This window comes from Hippopotamus amphibius, chromosome 1, assembly GCF_030028045.1.
Source record: "Hippopotamus amphibius kiboko isolate mHipAmp2 chromosome 1, mHipAmp2.hap2, whole genome shotgun sequence".
In the NCBI taxonomy this organism is placed as follows: domain Eukaryota; kingdom Metazoa; phylum Chordata; class Mammalia; order Artiodactyla; family Hippopotamidae; genus Hippopotamus; species Hippopotamus amphibius.
In genome coordinates, this window is record NC_080186.1 from 171,988,148 (window position 1) to 172,008,973 (window position 20,826).

Below are 20,826 nucleotides of genomic sequence, written 5' to 3' on the forward strand. Positions count from 1 at the left end.
TTGTATAATAGATGTTACGACTGTGGTGTGCCCAAGGTTTATGGATGCAGAAGTCATGGAAAGGCCAGTGAGTGGGTGGGGAGATGGTAGTGGTGATGGAAGTGGTCCCAAAAGACTTTCTGAAGAAGGATCGGAAGACAATAAGCACACAGGGGTCAGGAGAGGGGTAAAGGGTTAAGGCATCTAAGGAAATAGCTGGTGCAAAGCCTTAACGAATGGAGCACAGTGGCACTTTGGGGGAAATTTCTAGTTGTTGCTCATGGCTATCACATTTCAATTAGGTTTGGACTTCACTCGTTTCATGTGGATTTTATTTCTCTAGTGTAGTCTTTGTGTATGTATTATGTTTTTTACCCGTCCTTGATTTGAAATTCAATCAAGAGTTTTTTTTTTTAACTCTTGCTTAACTTTCATAAGCAATGTGTTTAATACCAGAGATGCATGTAATAAATCAAGGAACAATATACATAAAATTTCACTAAAATAGAAATATATGTGTGAAGTCAGTCATTTAAAAAGGATAAGAATATTTATTGCCTTAAATTAAGCAAAAGGAAAGTTGATGTAATTGAGGCAATGAAGGACTAGTAGGTCTTTCATTTTTCTTTGGGAATGTTTTAAAGAAGGACCAAAGCCTTTTTATATAATATAAATTGGAGTGTTTATCAGCATGTGCTTATGGGGAAGGAAAAAAGAAAACCTTAAACCAGTTTCCATTTTCTTAAGAATTTATTCTGAAGTGATTTCTTAGCATCTTGATTCTGCTTTATTGACAAAGAAATTAAGGCACTTTACTTTGTCTGCCAATATTCCCACGTATACGTCTTTGTTTAGAACCCACAGTTTCTGCTAAATAAATTACTTCCTTTTGGCTTTAGTTCAAAAGCAATCTCAAAAGGACATCTTTTATCAAATTCAATAACTTACTCTTGGGACTTACATGGAAAAGTTATGGTTATAAAAAAGAAAAGATCAGCCACTTGCATCTGAAATGTTATAGCATTAAGATAGATGGATTATACAAGGTCTGCTTCTAATATTTTCTGATGATACAATTTAAAAAGATAAGCACTGATTCTTACTTTCAGAGTAGTCAGCTCTGTATTTCCCTTTTTGTCTCCCAACATTCTCTTGGATTTATGGTGTTAATTATATTCCACTAACTTTAACTTCTAAGATCCCAAGACTTGCCAAGACCCGCCAAGACCCACAAATAACATCAATTAGGTAAATGTGACATTTCTACTCTCTCATGCAATCCTGTTTGAACTATAAGTATCATGATAATACATCTAGGATTCTGTAGCATGGTCCTGGTTTCAAATATTTTTGAGTATGAATGTAAATTTATATGTTAGAATTCAGGCAATGTTTTGATTTTTAGTTCTAATCATACAATCGCTATAAATGTATGAGACATTAAAACTTTGAAATGAAAAGTGTATTTTAAAAGAGTTCTCATTTTAAAACTCCACGTAATCTTTTTAAAATAGTTTTATATGAATTAACTAACATTACATATAACTATAAAAATGAATAGTGTATGGTTGTGGTGAAGGGGAAGGTGGGACGAAGTGAGAGAGTAGCATTGACATATATACACTACCAACTGTATAATAGATAGCTAGTGGGAAGCTGCTGCATAACACAGGGAGATCAACTCAATCGTTGGTGATGACTTAGAGGGGAGGGATAGGGAGGGTGGGAAGGAGTCACAGGAGGGAGGGGATATGGGGATATACGTATAAATACAGCTAATTCACTTTGTTGTACAGCAGGAACTGGCACAGCAGTGTAAAGCAATTATACTCCAATAAAGAGCTTAAAAAAAGCATATTGAAATTAACTACCTTTTGTCAGAAATTTACTTAGCAACATGACATAAGATGAGAGGTCTTGGCACTCATCTTGAGTTAGCAAAACCTATTCACCCTAAAGAGCTATCAAAATTGTTACCCTGGTCAGCTGGCATAAGGGCCTGGAAGGAACTATCTGTTAAATAGTTGAGGTCAGAATCCTGTCATAGTTCAGTGTGATTAAAGTTTTGCCATCCAATTACCTTATAAATTTAGGAACTTTTAAGATTTAAGGTAATATTAGGATTCTGTAGAACTAAGTTTTAGCCTATTGACCTGAGTCTTGTATTGCTTGTTCTGCCTTTGAGGACCCATAAGAATTCTTGTTTTCATCCATGCATGAAGCACATGTGTATCTCTCCACCATTTCGGCATCCTTTTCTTTCTTGGCCTCGGAGTTTCACCTTTTGGAGTTATAATTGATCACTTGATGAGAATACAAATTCTGTTTGCGGCTGAGGGCTCCTCTCTTCTTTGTTTGACAAGTTCTATTAAAAATTTCCTAGAATAGGAACAGGACTCCTTCCTTATTCACTAGAAATGGCTCAGAAAAAAAAGGGCCTTGGACGATGTTTAGACTGTATCTCTGTGGAGCAGATGTTCTAACAGTGTGCCCAGGTTGAAATGACAGCTTGTCATGGCAGGACTTCAGGTCTTACTGGAAAATCACAGCAACATTTTCAGTGATAATTTCTGGGATTAAGGAAAGCATCTGCAGAAGAGCAATAATGTTTTCAGATGTTGCAGGCACTGATTATTATGCCAGTATGATTAACATACTTCTCCTGGAGCCAACTGCATATTAAGCAAATCAGGAATAATGAGTTTCCTCTTACATTTCGTCTTTATTTCTTCTTAGTTTTATGTTCTTTGTCCAGTATCAAACTGTGGTTGTATTTGATTGAAAAATTTAAAGGTATAGTAGGGTAATCTGGTCCAAAGCAGTATATCTTTAAAAATAAATATTCTTCCAAGCTACTACACTGCACATATGTATCTAATATATGCATAAGAATATAAATCTAACACAATCCCACTGGCCAGAAAGACATCCTGTGTCTTCAAACAGAAGTTTCCCACCTGTCCAGTGCAATCTGGTCCTATGCATCCTTTTAAAATTTCATTTGATGAGCTCAAACCCTCCACCCCTCTTCAAGTATCCACTCATTCCTCCAAATTTATACATGACCAATGTAGCTAGCCTCTAACTCCAACCTCCTATCAGGAAACACAGAGTCACTAGATGAAATAACATTGCGGCTTCTGGGGAATACAGAAGAGAACTTCATTCACTTTTATCTACTTTGGCACCAAGAGGTTTGTATTAGGAACAGCTGTACCAGTATCTACAGCTGACTGACAATTGTTTGCAACCTCAAACTCTCCAATTCCTCTTATGTTGACAAAGAAATCTCCATCTGTCGTGTTTGACAAAGGAGTGCTCACTATTTCTCTAGACATTTCTTGGAAGGAAGCATCTTCCTTCTTGGCTCTGATCTGGGTTTTTAGCAGTATTTCCAAACAGCACGTGCTATTTTGGTGATCATAGCTGTTTCCAAGGTTAAGTAGGAAAACTTTGAAATTGATCAAGCTCCAATTCCCATGTGCCTTGTCTGACATTTAGCTGGTGCTTGCCCTTTCATCCAAACTCTCTGCATACAGACCTCAGGAGACTTAAAAAAAATAAAACTATTCCTAAGGGATGGACAGAAGGAAGGGAGCACCATTTCCTGATAATAGTATAATTCCAAAATTAGTCTTACAAACAAAGGAGGGAGGGGACCTTGACATCATTGAATTCCCACAGCTGATATAGCTAGCAAATACTGGACCTCAACCAAGAAATTCAGAATGGATCTTCTTACCCTTTTTCAATTTTAAAATAAATAGATTTCCAGACTTTTTGCCAAGGAAGGACTTAAATATGCATTTTGAAAATGATAGGGAGAGAAAGAAGAGAAATTTTGTACTTTCCTCACAAGATGAAACTGATCTGCAGCTCATGGCTGTCTTCTCCAAGTTTATGAGCTTTAACTAAAAGAGATTAAAGGGGACAGTGAAAGGTTTTTTTTTTTTTCTTTTTTTTTTCTGCCTTCTGTCCAAAAACTTTTCCCATCTTCTTTTATCTGATAATGTCCCCTAGCCCTTGACCTCTGGCATATAACCCAGGTGTGGTCTATGATAAAATCCCATCGCCTTGGCCATAGCAGTTGATCCACCAGTAAGAATGTGATACAAGTAGAATCAATCAAATACCTTCTTTGAGATTTCTGTATAGATCCTTTGAGAAAGAAGTTCTGTTCCTTCAGTTGGGTACAAATTAAGGTTCTTTGGTTGCAAGTATTATAAGCCAGTGCAGATTACTTTAAGCAAAAAAAGAATTTATTGGAAGGATACGAAAAAGCTCTCAGTATTGAAGGAAAGCTTAACAAACTGACCTTGTGAAGTCAGCCTTAGGAATACAGGTAACAAAAGCTATAGACAACTTCTTAAGGGGGCAGGGCCCAACCTTCAGGATGAATTAGCTCTAGCTTTTTACTGCCCTCCTTCATTCAACTCAGCTCAAGATTCAAGTTCTTGAAAAAAAGCAAGTGTGATTGGCTCAGCTAGTCACGAGCCTTTTCCTGGGTGAAGTAGCAAAGGGACACTGTGATCGACAGTCCCAGTGGACTGCAGAGAACAGGAGAGGTGTAGTTGCCCAAAGGAAAACCGTGTTTCTGTTACTAAAAGAAGGCAGAAGTAGTTCTGAGCAGGCAGAAACTGATGTTCACCAAAGATTGCTAAGCCAGGCCTGCCAGAGGGTCTTTCCTGATCTGTGCCTGCAGTAGCTCAGATGGGGCCAATAGGCACAGAGGAGACACGCGCAGTCCAGAAACCCTGGGCTCAGCCTCGTGGCCAGCCATAGCAGCTCGTACATTTTTCTGCTTAAACTAGTTTCCTTTGGTTTCTGTCACTTGCAACCGGCAAAGTCCTGAGTGACGCCCAGGTTTTACATGAGTTATTTTTAGGCCTAGAGGTCTCTAGAATGTCCTTTTGAAAATTAGAATCACTCTAAATTTGTACATATTGAATAAGTAACATTTCTTGGGATCTTCGTGCGATAAATCCCTAAGCTTTTCAGGGACTCCTGGAGAAGTTGTTTATCCTTGAGGGAACTTCTGAAATTAGTGAGAAGAGTTTGGCTTTGGGGTTCTATTCCAGGATGCGGCTCTATTTCAGGAGGACTTCAGTGGACAAAGGAAGAGGCAACCTGACAGGTAATCTCTGAATGCGACTAGGGATTATAAAGAGAAATATAAACCATTTCTATGAGGTAAATACTAAAACTCCTTAGGAACTTTTTATACTTAGAAAACACACCTTGAAGTTATTATTCCTACATTCTCTCATTTTCCCTGTTGTTAGTTTCTGGTGTTTATTGGTTTAAACGTAAAATATCCCACCTTGGAATAGTTTCTGTATCTAAGGATTCAGTAGGAGTGCCTGAAAGAAAACTCTTTTCTGTAAATGGAGGGATAATTATGTGGGTGGGAAGCTATCCACCTTTTGTTTCCCTGAGCCCCTCTCACTTTCCATCAAGGCCGTAACGCCACTAGCAGCAGTAGGAAAGTGCAGGCTGCCTGTTGGTGCTTTGACCAAATGTCACATGACGCCATGGGTGGTGAGCAGTGCTTTAGACAAAGTCCTAGCAGTTGAAACAGTGAGATGCCACGGCCCTCCTTGTTACTTTCTTAGAAAACTCTAGGTAGACAGGTAAATAAAAATCTGTGTTCAATGGTGAAAGAAGTTGTGTGTAGAACTATTGGCCAAGTAATTGGTTCCTAGCCTGAGGAATAGAAGCCTTTCCAAGAGCTGCACTGAGAGACAGTAGAAGAGAGGATGGCATTTTTTAAAAAACTAGGCACAAATGGACAACTATTCAAGACTAGCCTTGTTCCAATAAATATTAGTATGACCGCTCTCTAAAAGCCTGGAATTCTACCAAGGTAAGATTTTATTTAGGTCCAAAGCATTCTCATTAAAATACATTTTGTGAGGATTGTTTTAATCACTATTTTTTTTCTGAGATAAAATTCACATAACATAAAATTCACCATGTTAACCATTTTAAAGTGTACAATTCAGTGGTCTTACTATATTGACAATGTTGTGCAAGTGTTGCCACTATCTTATTCCAGAACATTTTTATCACCCTGAAATCGTTGTTTTCTTAACATCTAGTTGCAGTAGGAGCTTTGATCCCAAGGAGGTTTGCAGGCGGAGAAATAAAAGAGGGAGAGAAGGTTTGGGCTGAGCGCCTGGGGATGGACACCATGATAAAAGATACTCTTTGGAATGCTAGTTAGAGTTGGCTCTGGGGGTTTTGCAAAGAGATGTATCTCCTGACTTTTATAAAGGTGTAGGACAGCAAGTCTGATTCTTAAAATTAATGGGATATTCTGAAAATAATTTTGTGTCACTGAAAAGTCAATCCTATTACAAGCCTCCCTCAAAGGTGTGTCTGTCTCCATTCAGACCCTGAGTCCTGGGTAAGCTTGCCCTGAGATGTGTCTGTACTACCTGGGAGTGTCTTCTTAATGAGAGTAAAACCAAGAGATGACTTAAAGTTGATATGGCTTTCAGTGGGACAATGGGAACTTGCCTGTGGGAACTAGATATATGTTATTTGATATACTGTGCATATTGAGAGAAAAGAATTAAAAGGAAAAAAAATCTAGAAGAGTGCATTTCCTTTGGTATGCTAGCTTGAAGTCTATAAACCAGGTCCCTGATGTTCTGGTCAAAGATCCCAGCTTTCATCATAGCAGGTGACTTGATGCTCATTTGCCAACAGCAGGGCTTAGTCACTAAGGTCCTTTACAAAGTAACTTTGTGCTCCAAAACCAAAGGAATCAAAGATTGTTTTGAAATCTAACCTTAGGTTCCTGCATACTAATGTTTACTGAAAAATGGACTCAAGCTTTGAACAGGTACAATAGTCATTTAACTGAATCCTGCGAGTAAATTAAACTGTAAACACTTCAGGTGCAGGCTGTGGAAATGAGGCAAGGAATCTGCCCTGGGCTGTGATTATTTACACAAAGTAAAATCAAAAAACAACGCTCAGGCTGTAAGTTTCCTGCTGTGCCAGTTTTATAATAAAGGTGTTTTTCTTTTCAGTTGAACTTTCCATTGACTTAAATCATTTATTTCCCTGGAGGTAATTTAAGTACATGACCAATGAAATATTTTTTTCTGTGTTTACATGTTTAAAAGAGTTTGGTAGCTGCTTCATCAATTTGATCATGCTTAAAAGTATTCCTAGTATTCTAGGACATTCCTCTGATCAGAAAAGTTGAATGGCAGCCTTATATATAGTCTTACTTAGAAAATGAACCAAACAGGGAAAAATTGTGCACATTTGCATAAAGAGAAATTCTAATTTATTTGAATGTATCTCATTAATCTGCTTGTTATAACTATAGGTACTGGTTTGTAACTATAGCAGAGATGTAGTTTTATGTTAATCCAGGTAACATGTCACTTAGAATCAACACTTTTTCCCCTCTTGCAATTTCAATTGTTACAATAAAACTGGCTTTCAGAGTAGGCGACCGTGATGTCCCTTGATGGAGGCTGGAAGGGGTCTCGTTTCCCAAAGTGGTTTACTCTCCACCTGCTATGGAGTCTGAAGTTATACCACTGGACATTTATTTCTTGGGTCATGAAGGTCTTTTGTTCATCAAGAAGAATCTACTTAAAAAGTGCAAATACTCATGGATGGGTGACTCATTAAGCATTTTATTATATTTTAACTTGATCTCTAGCTGAGAGAGGATTGGACATGTTGACTTTATGCCTCACTCTTTCTTTCCTGCAATGGACTATCCTTTCCTTTAAGGAAGTTTCTTCAGAACTTCCTTGGTGGTGCAGTGGTTAAGAATCTGCCTGCCAGTGCAGGGTACACGGGTTTGAGCCCTGGTCTTGGAAGATCCCACATGCCGCAGAGCAACAAAACCCGTGTGCCACAATTACTGAGCCCGCACTCTAGAGCCCACAAGCCACAGCTACAGAGACCTCGTGCCACAACTACTGAAGCCCACATGCTTAGAGCCCATGTTCCGCAACAAGAGAAGCCACCACAATAAGAAGCCCGTGCACTGCAACAAAGAGAAGCCCCCACTTGCCACAACTAGAGAAAGCCCATGTACAGCAAGGAAGACCCAATGCAGCCAAAAATAAATAAATAAATAAATTTTTTTTTTTTTTTAAAAAGCCTTCTTCTCCCAGTCCAGCCCTGTGCTTCTTGGAACCACCAGTCATGACATCCTTTTTTGTCACCCTTATTTTCCTGTGCCCCTCCACCTAGTGGCTGGTGCATGACCAAGTTTGTCCAACCATACTTTCCCATCCCTGGCTACAAAGATTAATTCATGGCCCCAGATGATTATCCAACCCAAGCCAGGACAGAGTATTTTCTCGTACTTTTTCTAAGAAAAAAAGTGGAGCTGGTGGAAAAATGCTTTTTTTTTCCTCTCAGGAGGAGAGATAAGGTTGGCAGACCTTAGTTGCTTGTGGCCATGTTTCCAGTCTTTCCTGACATCCTGCTTGAGGGAGTAAAAGTCTCAATGCAGAGAGAATCAGAGAGGGGAGACACAAAGTGCCCTGATGGGATCTGAGACCCAGAATCAATGGGACTCTAAGGCTGATGGCATGCCCTTTCTTAGTTTGTTTACACTTGTGCCAATAAACCCTGTCTCAAGCTATTATGACTGGGGGCATCTGTCATTTGTGAACTGATGTCTGAAAACCAAAAACAAACATTTTATAAAAGGACACAAGACTGACTAGGGAAGGAGTGGTGTTCTGGTCAAGAAATGTGTGTGGGAGGTGGGTTAACTCTAATTGTTCAGTGGTTAAATGGGAGTCATTGTGTTTTAAAGTTACCTATATCTTTTCAGACTTTACTTTCAAATCAATTGAGAGGTAGGGCAAGGTGACCAAAGTCTCTGAGAATGAGAGCTCATATTACTCTGGGGCCACAACGACCTTGACAATCTCTTGGGCTACTGAATGCAAGGTGAGGCTGCATGGGACCCATGGGAAAGCAAGATTGTGCAAATATTTGGTTTAAGAACTTGTGCTATATGTCAGTCCACTGACTCAGTTTCTCCATCAAACAAAGGAAGCAACATGTGAGTTCAGAAGGGAGTCACTGTTTTCATCCATAATTGACCTTCGAGTACTGGACTTTATTTAAATTTATATCTGTTCATAATACATTAGGTTTTTTTTTTTTTTTCCCTGTACAGGTAGTTCCCCCCCCCCACGGCCCCCACCTTTTTAAATGGAAATATAGAGAAAAAAATGGATAAAGAAGCAAAGATGGGATTTAATGTTTCTAACCTCCCTCACAACCATTAGGGTCCTCGTACCTCAGTACTATTAATATTTTAACTTTGACCTATCAAACTATCAAAGGGACAAAATCATCATTAGATAGCAAATGATATTATTTCTGTCAAAAATGAGAGCGATGAGAATTAAATAACTTGCAATAAAATCTTTTTCTACTAGATTCAAAACATAGCTGAGAAGTTGAAAGCTTCTCTCAGGTGTGCTGGAGAACTTTCTCCAATGTGCTGTACAGGCATCGTCAGCTTCTTATTATGGAACCAGTTTGAAATCTGGCTATGATACCTTAGAATAAAGACTTTTAAATTAATAGTATTCTCTAGTGGATTTTATTCTTTTAGGTTTCGTGGAGGTAAAAGCAAATTAAGCTGTCTTTATGTTGTTCTATGGAAAGAGAAAAGCATGTGTTTCAAGGTGAGGATGGGTTACATGCCATTTCAATCAAGGAAAAGTGCTACTCAAAACTGAAAATTAAACCCCATTATTAAACGCTTTCCCGTGTGGTCAGGATGCTGGGAGTGTCTCACTTTCTGCAGCCGCCGCATCACCTACTTCCTCCTCCTCCACTATTTCCACGTTCCTCCTCATTTTCCATAATTACTTATGAGTAATAAAGGAAGGGAGAGTAAGAACAATCTCACGTTCCTGGTTTTACAAGAGAGGCGCACATCAAAGGAAGACACTCACCCCCGGGAACTATAGTTTTGCAAAAGATCCGCCTTTTTCTATCTCGCCGCAGAGCGGAGAGCTGGCCCAGCTGCGTCAGAGCTGCGCAGGCGCCCTGGGGTGATGGCCCGCACACGGCTAACGTGGGGCAAGGTAAGGACCCACAGCTCTAAGCCTGGGCTTATTCTCGTGGAGTCCGTAAATGCATTTGCTTCTGAAGTTATTCTGAGAATTAAATACACATGAAATGCTTAGCAAAATGCCTGGCATGTAGTAGTAAATGTTAACTCGTGTTATTCCTAAGGACGATATTCTCGGGGCGGGGGGGGGGGTTCTCCCCCAAGTGTGTTTATCATCTCTGAAAGAAGACTTTTAAAAAAATCCAAACCAGCGTGGCTATTAAGTTTTTGGAACCACCCAGATTTTGTCCCCAACCAGCCTTCCCTTTTTGTTTCTCACTCATTAGCCTATTGTTAAATCACGGATTTCTTTCCTTCCCTGTGCCTGTCTTGGTCTATTAGCCTGTGTGCACTTTCAGACAAGCCCCTCTCCTTGCCCCATTTCAGGGCCTCAGTTCTTCCTCCTGGGGCCCTGCACTGCCCTCACTGCCACCCAGCAAGACACTCATCAGATGTGTTTCAGTCCACTCTTCAGCCTCAGAGACTTGCCTTTAAGGAACTGCTTATCCATCCCCTGCCTCTCACACGGTGAAAGCACCCCCAGCCTGGAGTTAGCAGTTTGTGTGCTGTCTCTAATCATGCAGAATGGAGGTCGCGCCAGGCTAGCATGCTGCTGGCCCAGGACGCTGTCTGGCACTGTGGCCTTGCTTTCTGCTTTGTTGCCAGCGAAACTATATACATCACCCAGGACCAAGGGCCAGTGTGTGGCTGTCACGTGGTAATACTGACCTCTAGGGGCTGGCTTTCCTTCACATAGAGTCTTTATCTTCTCATTGAGTTCCAGAACTGTGATGGCAGCCTCTTGCTTAGCTGTTGCCAAATCAGTTTGTAGCTTTTTCAGTTTCCTTTTGTGCTTTAGTTTCTTAAAAAAAAATAAGAATTTCCGTCACTTGAGACAGATACATCAATGGAATAAAAGGAACTAATGATGCCTGAACAAACACGGCCTTTGAAGGCCGGCCGAGATGAAATGCTCCCTGTTCATCTAGATTGAGTCCTGTTTGAGGTACATGCACTCCTGTCAGAGCACTGAAACAACTAACAATACAAGCCTACTATCTGCATCATAATATATTTCACTCTATTGAAGGATTTTTATCTGGATCTGAACCTTGTGTTTTGGATGCTTGTATAAGGAGGCAATTAGAAAAGAACGCTAGTTGGCAGTCTGCATTTTACCACTAAAGTGCCAGCACCTAAAGCATCTGACTTTTTTTTCCAATCTGTAGTTAGACTCACATGAAATAGTCACAGCCTTGATTCTCTGTGATTTTCACCCTAACACCAAAATGGTTTAAATTCAAATAAACTCTAAAGCATGTGACGCTACTGTGAAATGCTGACATTTATAGATATTTACTATGGTATCTATATAGAGAAAGTGGTCAGGGGTAAGACTGGTTTTCAAGCAATAGAAATAGCAAGGACAGGCTTGCTATAAAATAATCTGATTTATGACATCGAAATCTTTGAGGGAACTACATTAAGAATTTGTTACATATGCAAAGGATTCCCATTGAGATTACACAACTAGAAAGCTCCATTTATGGTTCTCACAATGGGTTTGATTTGTCAAAACTGGATTTCTCTGCAGCTACAGAGAAGTTGTCTGTTGTGAAAAGTGCTGCCTTTGCATTTTTGTGCTGTTGCCTTTCCACTGAAGAGCTCACCTTGCCAAGTCTTGGTTGGTAATTAGGAAGCCCAGAAAATAAACGACTAAGGTTTCTTATCAGACATAAATCTTGAGATAGGGAAAGGAATGGTTTTTGCTCACCAGGGAAGATAGTGTTCCATGATTTTTAAAAAGAGTAGGCTCAGGTAGCAGGGAATCTCTCCCTGTTTTGAGAGGAAAGCCAATAAAGTCAGTTTATCAAAGATGGAATTAGATAGTCACAGATTTCTCATTTTAAAGACAGCAAGATCAGGACTTCATGAAAGCTTAATTAATGACATGCATGGATAAAAGAAAATGCATTATTCAAAGGAGAATGGTGGTCATAGAACTTCATTCAGGAGCGTTAGAGGGATGGAAGTGGGCAGGGTTTACTTAGCCCATGCAGGTGAGAGGCGCCCTGAGCCACAGCCGTCCTGCTAGAGCATGTGCTTACTAATCAGGAAGCACCCCTTTGGTGCCAGACACTGTGCTGGCCAGCTGTTAAAAGTGCTGATAAGATCTCTGCTCCATGTCACTAAGACCTTCTTACTGTCTTTCTCTGAGTCTCTTCACCTAAACCCTTCACGGTTTGGCCTGTCATGCAGCTTAGTTCAGGGAAAGACTGAGCTGAGGAAGAAATGCAGGTGCTGAAGTTGGATAGCTGTGTTTCTCACAGTAAATGAAATTGTCTCGCTAACCTGTACCTCCCTCTCTTGTAAACTGGTTTGTGTCAGCTTGTTCATGAGGTTCTCGTCCATCCCAGGTCTGTGGCCATCACACCTGTGAGGGGCCTTTCCTGATGCTGCTTCAAGATGACTCCATGCTCAGATTTTTCACATTTTCCTTTTACCACTTAGACCACTGGAGATGGAAAATGGGAGGAAGGATGTAGAAATGAAAATTGAGAAAGTGGGGGGAATGAGGGAAAGAATGGCAAAAGGGATTCAGAACAGAGTGCTTATGAAAAGTATCAGAAGAGAACGGATAATGATATACATGCTGAAGCATCAGGGATTTGGTGTATTGATGAGCATAATTTACACTGAAATGCGTAAGAAGGTAAGACGGGTTGTTGGATGGATACAGAAACTGATAGATATGGGATAAATCGAAGATAGTAAAGTGTCAGTTGTAGTGTCTAGCTATAAAGGATATGGGTATTTACTATAAAACTATGTCAACTTTTCTGTATATTTGGAATTTTGCATAATAAAATTTGGGGAGGAGAAAGAACTAAGGATTTAGTTTCCTTACATCATCCCTGCCTTAATTCATAATAGATGGTATTCAGATTCTATAATTGTGTTACAACTATTCATATGCAGCTAAGTATTCTTTCAGAAACCTTTCTCAAAGTAGGCATTGACACTAAATAAACAAAGCAAAAATGAAGGCAAGTTGGTGAGAATTGATGACTGATCGCTAGGAGCTGGGATGGTGTCACTAAGAAACAGTCTTGAGGGGCTACATTTCCATTCTGATGGGGTGACTTGATGGAGAGCATGCAGGAACTCAGTGGAAAGATACAGTGCTCCTCAGTGTCACTTAAGATTTTCAGCTTTTCAGTTAAAAAGATAACTCTTTTTAAAAAGTCCAGTTTCCAGACCACCTTTTTGTCTTTCTCTTATGGTTTTATATGTTCTGTCTCCTGATATTGTTATAATATTTGTCTATTTGCCTTACAATTAGAGAAAGAAACTGAGGATAATTAGTTTGGAGAAGAAATGTATAGGGGAGTTGTGACAGTTGACTTCAGTTATCTAAAAGGTTTTTCCAGAGGAGGGGAAGTTGAGTCAAACAGTATTGTTCTAGAGATACCATGGGAAACAATGGGTAGAAAGCACAAGGAAGCAGATTTTGGCACAGCATGAGAAAGCATCTTCCAACAACTAGAGCATGTATCCATAACAAGATAGGATGAGTCCTGGCAAAGACCTCCTGCTCTGGGCAGGATCAAGCAGAGCCTGGGTGATCATCTTTGGGCAGGCCCATAGTAACCTCTGGGACCCTGGTCAAGAGGTAATTGAGGTCTGGCTTACCCCCAACTCCTTCCACCCCTAACTTCCTCCAGCCCTCCAGGGGCACAGCACTTTTATGAATGGACACCTCAGCCCTCATAGTCTCTAAGCTGGATACAGCTGTCAGGGACATTTTAGAGATGATCCTGGTATTTGTGAGATGTTGGATAAGAAGGCCAAGAAGGCCTGTGGATCCCTCAGAATTCAAGAATAATGTGACACAAAATGTATAAACTTTATTATTTAGCTGCAAGAGAAAAGGGAGGGGAAATTTAAATTAAAAGTTGAAAAAAGGATCTAGATTGGTTGCTTAGGATTTCTGTTGGGACTTTTTGGTTATTCAGATAAATTTTAAAATAGTTTAACATCATTGTCTTTTTTTTTTTTTTCCTCCAGACAGAACTACTGTACGCTACTATTAATGCATTGCTTTAACCAAACCCTTTGGGCATTTCTAAAAACTCAGTTTGCCAACATGGTTTTTATTAGTCATAAACATCAAATGATTTCAGTAACAATAATATTTTCCTTTGCTTTTTTGGCATTCTCTAGCCAGGCAACCCAAGTGTTGTACTTGAATCTAATGAAGTCTGTTATGGTCTCCCTAGTAACTAGGAGCTCCCCTCAGTGATTACTGAAAGCGTAGGAAGGCTTTATAGCTTAGAGGTAAATTCCTATTACCTTGCTCTTTTCCTACTTCTTCTACAGGGTGGACAGAGGGAGGAAATCATGTATTTGTGCAGTGTTTTGAAAAGGAAATATTTATCCGTATCACATTGCTGAATAGCTTGCATTATACCAAGTCAATGGGAATTAGGAATAATCAGGGAACTATTTATAGAAGAGTTTCAACACAGAGTTGCCAGCACTGTTTAAAATTTCTTGGTCTTTCCACACACTTTAAGTCATAGCCTCGGATTCTAAAACTGGGCTTTGTCAATTACTGGCCGTGAGAAATTAGGCCAGACACATGACGTCTTCAAGCCCTAGATCCCATTTCATGGAGTTGGTGGGCATTAAATGACATAACACAAAAATGACAGTACCCAATGCTATGTTTGCAATGTAGTGGATATGGCTGTCTGGTTTCTGTCATTATTCCTTGAAACACATCAGAGAAACTCTAAACTGGCCAATAAAACACTGAAGTATCTTCTCTAAAGATGACTCTGTCACACTTTACAAAAAATAAAATTTATACTTCATTGAAAGCAAGGTTTTTCTCTTTTCTGTCTTCTTTTCCTCATTCTCCCTTTTCTCCTAAATTAAGTTTTCTGCATGATTGCCTTGATCTCCTCCTTACTTTGTATGGAATAGACAAAACTTAATGTTCTGAAACAGACATGCAAATAGCTTTGATCCAATCTCCTGCCAGAGCTGTCCTGATGCCTAGGCAAAGTAGGTGGCTGCCTTCCTGGAATGATAAGAAGAGTGCTCTAAAGCCCTCCTGCTTCCCATGGAATCTTTGTCTTGGGCCTGCCAGAGCATGGCTTCTTCCCACTTTGTCTGTAATCTACCCCGTCCAGCCCACCTTCATTCACTTATAGAGCATACATAACAGATAGGTTTTGTCTCCAGAGGGCCACTGATAAAATGTTCACTACCAAGAGAATGGTTTGAATATAGAAGGAATAGGTAGTTTTCTCCTTTCATTTCTCTTCTAATAACCCATCGTTAGTAATGAAACTATTAAAAGTGATAGTAGCATTTGGATATAACTTGACTTAAAGAATTAGTTGCACACCTCTTACTTTGTTTTGTATTTATACTTCCTCAGGCGAATATTTTAAAAGTCCAGGAATGATAAATATGTGCCATGTATATTTCTTCATACTCTATGGCAAGCCTTCGATTTGGGGATTCTTTCACACTAAGTTGCACTACGGCTTCATCATCCTTAACCTGCACTCCTGACAGCCACTGCTAATTGATGAAACCTAACTGTCACCTCTGTTAGAGTCTCTATTTTGTAGGTGAGAGAGCTGAGGTCCCAGAGTGCTTGAGTAGATCTAATCATGGCCTCTTAGTAAGGAAGTAGCTAAATTGACGTGAACCAAGGTCTTTTGATTCCAGATACTGATTTTTCTTTTCAGTGGTAGCATGAGGCTTCACTATGAAGAGCACCATTAATTTGTTAGGTTCACAAAGGTAACCTTGGATAGTTATAGAGTGAGTAGAAGTAGAAAGGTAATACAACACAGTTGGTTATAAAAGAGTAGCATTGAAGTGTGATGGCAAGGCCTTTATGGCATGGGTTGTCATGATATCTTTAGAGAACCTAGGAAATAAGGGAAAGATTTGATGAATCCTGCTAAGGGCTATCTGTGCCAGATGTTGTTCTGCGCCCTCCTAGTGACTCTCATCAGAGTATCCTGAACTGACCCTGAAGATTGTGAACACTGTATTCTCTAGATTCGTCTGAAGTGACAGAGTGAATCAGATGAACCTTTCGAATACCTTTAATGAAAGACAAATCCCAAATGCAAGATGTATCTTAGTCTTACTTCATTTAGTAAGGTCATGGGGAAACTAGTTGAAACACAAACCCATAGGCCTCATTACAACCTTGACCAAGAGCCAGGCTCCACATGACCACAAATAAAAAAGGTCAAGAGAGTCAGACTTTAAAAATCACAGCTGACGCTTTTCAGTTCTTTGCAATATCACTCTCTTCTGAGTAGCTTATTTTATGTTACAGCTATAGAAATATATTTTATTTCTGTTTCCCATACCAAGAGGGTTTTGAATTTCTAATAAAAAGCAAAAAAAAAATCCCAGTAATTAGACAAACGTCTTGACTCAGCACAGGGGGAGAGTTTACCTATAGTTTTAACCAAGTCTCAGTTCTTTCCCTCTATGGGATAAATAATCATTAGAGACAGAGATGGAGTTTGCCAGTAGATGTCCTATTTTCCAGAAATGCCTGTATATGTGTTTATGTAAGAAAAGATACATATTAATACCAGATAAAGAGAGAAACTTTATCTTGGCATAAATTCCAATTATAAGATAGAAGTTTCTAACCATAAAATTGTCCAAAAGTTGGAATTTGTTTTCCTAAAAGATAATAAGCTATCCTTCCTTGCATGTGGTATAGGACCATTATCGGGAATATGCCAGAGTAAAGCTAACACCACCTAATACCACCTATAATATGACACCATGATGTCATGATCAAGTGAGATTTATTCCAGGGATGCAAGGATGGTTCAATATTTGCAAATCAATCAATGTGATACACCATGTTAACAAAAGGAAGGATAAAAATCACATTATCATCTCATAGGCACAGAAAAGGCATTTGACAAAATATCACATCCATTCATGATAAAAACTCTCAACAAAGTGGGTGTAGAGGGAATATATCTCAACAAAGAAAAGACCATTTATGACAGACTCACAGATAACATCATACTCAGTGGTGAAAAGCTGAAAGCCTTTCCTCTAAAATCAGGAACAAGACAAGGATGCCCATTCTAACCACTTCTTGAAATCCATTTCTTAAAGTGAGAAGTGTCTAACTTATGATCATGAAGTTTTGAGCCATGGGTGGCCCCCTCAATACAATTTAGGAAATCAGGTAGAATCAATGAATCATAGATGACACAGAATTGAGTGCAATCGTTGAAACCAAATTGTCCACCCTTAGCATTTTAGAATTACAGAAGTGGAAGCATAGAAAAAGATTATAATTTGCCCTAAGTCACAGGTAATAAAGTGAAGAAATCAGGACTCAAAGCCAGGTTTTCTCACTCTCCCACTCAGTGTTTTTTCCTACTCTATCATGTTGCTTTTTGGCCGTAAGAGCTGAAGAGCAAGGGAATGGGTATATGATTGGAACCTGGAACAGTAACCAAGATCCCTGAGGCCTAAGATCCCAGTGTCAAAACAGCAGTCATTTAGGTAGGCAGCCTTCCCTTAAAGCCCTCTTTAAACAGAAACAGGAAGTACTGGACTCAGGTCCTTCTATATGATACATATGAGGGTTACATTTGATAGAAAAATTTTTAGGTAATTGAGATCCTGCTAACTTCAAAAAAATAAGCTGCACCAATTTCTACCAGTCAACTTGCTTTCATATAGCATCAGAATATCTGTACTCAGTCAAACAAATCCATTTCTGAGATTAATGGGTACTGCTTGTACGTTCTTTCTTTATGTGAGTGTAACCCTGCCTTGACATCCTTACCCAGTAAACATTAACCAGGCTGACAACCGAGATTTTTGAGAGAGAACCTACAGTGCAATAAATAAGTTTTTATATTATTAGCTGAGAACAGCGCAGAATAAAATTGAGTGTTCAATAGGTCTTGCAAAAAGAGAATGTAACCAGTGCTTGCTAAAACCAAATCTACTTTTTGGGCTTACCTTCTCAAATCATACCATAAGAATGGAGGGAGAAGTACATTGTCACACCTAACAGAACGTGCTAGGAAGCCTGTTTTTCAGTCCAATCCACTCTGGCCACAGAGAAAGCCCAAAGGGCCAAAGCTGTATGTGAAGCAATTTCGGCTTCTCAGCCCCACCTCTACAGATGTTGGTAACATTGGCAAACAGCCATAATGCAAGAGCACAGAAACCAGAGGACAGAATGTACAGGGGTGAAAAAGAATTCCTGTATCTGTCTTATGACAGTATTGCTAATCTCCTCCAACCTGATGATAAAAATGATGAAGAGCTTTTACTCTGTAATGACTTTTTATAATTGGGCAGATCCTCATTTTGTTTTGTTTTGCTGTGCTCAGCACTCCTTTTGAACTTGACTAAAGCCTCCTTCTGGGAAAAAATTGGTAACTATTAGCCATTTGTGACTTAGCTTGAATCATAAAGCAAAGGCATGTGTTCGAGGACTGGAAAATTAAGATCCTGAAACACCAAGTAGCTTAAGTCACGTTTTTCTGTGTGATAAAAAATTTACTTAGCTATCCCAAGAAATATCCCTCTCCTTCAGAAACCCCACTCTTCCCTAAGAGCAGTGAAATTTTAGGGGATATAGGCTCAGTGGGTACAAGAGCTGATTTCAAAACAACTTAACAAATCATAAGGAAATCTAAGTGGAGAAATGAAAATTATCATGAGGAGAAATGATTCTCATATAGCATGAAATAGCTTTGTACAGTGTTTAAGAGAAATTAGAGAAAGCAGCAAAGTAGGAAGTTCTCTGTGCTGTGTATTAGTTTCCCATGTAATACAATGTTTAAAAAAACTGTTGCTCTCTCAATGCAAAATTGAAACAATTTTACAGCGGAAATTTTTAAGTTTAAGGTGAAGTGTATCTGATCTCATATAAAAAAGTATTTATGGTGTTAAAAGTAAAAGAGTGAGTGTATTGGCGAGTGTTTCGTAAATTGCTGAGTGGCATTGTATAAGTTAATATTGATAATGCTATTATTATTTTAGGATCATTATTCTTTATAAGTAGAACTTCTGAGATGGTGGTTCTTGGCAATGAATTATTGAGCAAAGGGCTTTACAGTGATTTCTATTAGTTGAATATTCTATAGGTGCAGTTAAATGAGTGATTTGTCCATTCTTTCATTTTTCGATTCCTTTAATCTGGTATATGTCTGGAAATAAAAATAATTTCATAGGAGGCAAGAATCTCAAGTGAAGTTTTTCCCTAAGAAAATTTAAAATTTCCAGTCAGGTTCATTGCAAGCCATGTTTGACATTTAATTTGACTAAGGACATTTACGTGCACATGGAGAAATCACCAGGAATTAAAGCATCGAGCTTGACTCCTGGTGTGTCTTTTTAACTCTTGAAAGGAGGGATTCACTTGAATATTAAACTAATCAGACAATATAAGTTCAGGTAAGGAGGATAAATTGATGAAGCAGATGTTGGGAAGTGACAACAGGATCAGTGATCTACAGTTCACATACACTGAGACCAACTACTTTTATCTAAAGCCTCAAACAGTATGTCACAGTTCAGTTATTATTGCTCCCTACACATTCTCTTTTCTTGATTTTCCTCTTCTCGGTTTCTTCTCAGCTATCCACTGTAATAAATAGGAAGGGACTCAGAGGGCATACAAAGTGCCAGTAAAACTGTGTCCTGGTCTTCAGTTAGAAAAATTGAGTTCTTCAAGATGCCATAGGTACAAAGCAAACAGTTCGTATTCAAACAAATTACAAATATACCTCCTTGATGACTGTAGATATAACCCAATGATCAAAACTGAGCTGCTTTAGAGTTCATTTGTCCAAGAGCTGTGAGGAAAGGTCACTTTGGGAGTCTCATTGCAAAGGCATTTTGTAGTCCCCACCCCAACCCCCCATTTGCTTCACTTTCCTGCTGTCTTACGAATGTGTACTAATGATGCATGTGTAATAGATGACATTTATGTAGTATTGGTGACGTTGTAGTCTGTGTCCATTTGATGACAAGAAAACAATATTTCCAATACTGCAACAAAAATTTTCTTTGCTTTTCTAAAACCTTTCAATCTGATGATCGTTAGCTTAGTCTCTCCCTTAGGACTTTCTTGCAGTTTCTGTTCTTGACCACTGGGTCCACCTATACCATAAACCTTTTTTTTTTTTTTTTTTAATTTTATTTATTTATTTTTTTGGGGGGTACACCAAGTTCAATCATCTGTTTTTATACACATATCCCCGTATTCCCTCCCTTCCTTGACTCCCCCCCCCACCATAAACCTTTAAAGATGACCCAAGAAATAGCAGTGGTTTGCCCCAGACTAAAAGGTGTCAGTCCTGCTATTTGAAGGTGGCTGAATATTTGGGGAAACATTAGACAATATTTGCAACCTAAATTCAGTTTCGCTCCTCATATTCCAACTGTGATTTTAGTTAAATTTTTTTGGTCTTGTCCTCCACTATTTAGAGAAGCTGTCTTGTTTATATCATGAAGCCGCATTTCACAGGTGGTGAGATAAAGATATTTGGATTTATGTATAGTTACTTTCAATAGTCTTTAGAACAAAAGTTTAATTTCAGAAAATGATATTGTATGTGAATTGATTTTTATGCATGCAAGATGGTGTTGCAAAGGCATAACCCACAGAGAGAGGCATTGTGAATAGTATGCAAAGT

General features: G+C 39.0%; 1 protein-coding gene across 1 annotated transcript in view; it reads right to left on the bottom strand.

Annotated features, from left to right (window-relative positions):
* Positions 1 to 20,826, bottom strand: part of CCDC192 (coiled-coil domain containing 192) — a 176,049-nt gene that overhangs the window by 44,549 nt on the left and 110,674 nt on the right. Inside the window, exon 5 of the mRNA XM_057719857.1 lies at positions 10,826 to 10,958. Within this exon, the coding sequence (XP_057575840.1) occupies positions 10,826 to 10,958 (133 nt within the window). The remainder of the gene's footprint in view (positions 1 to 10,825; positions 10,959 to 20,826) is intronic.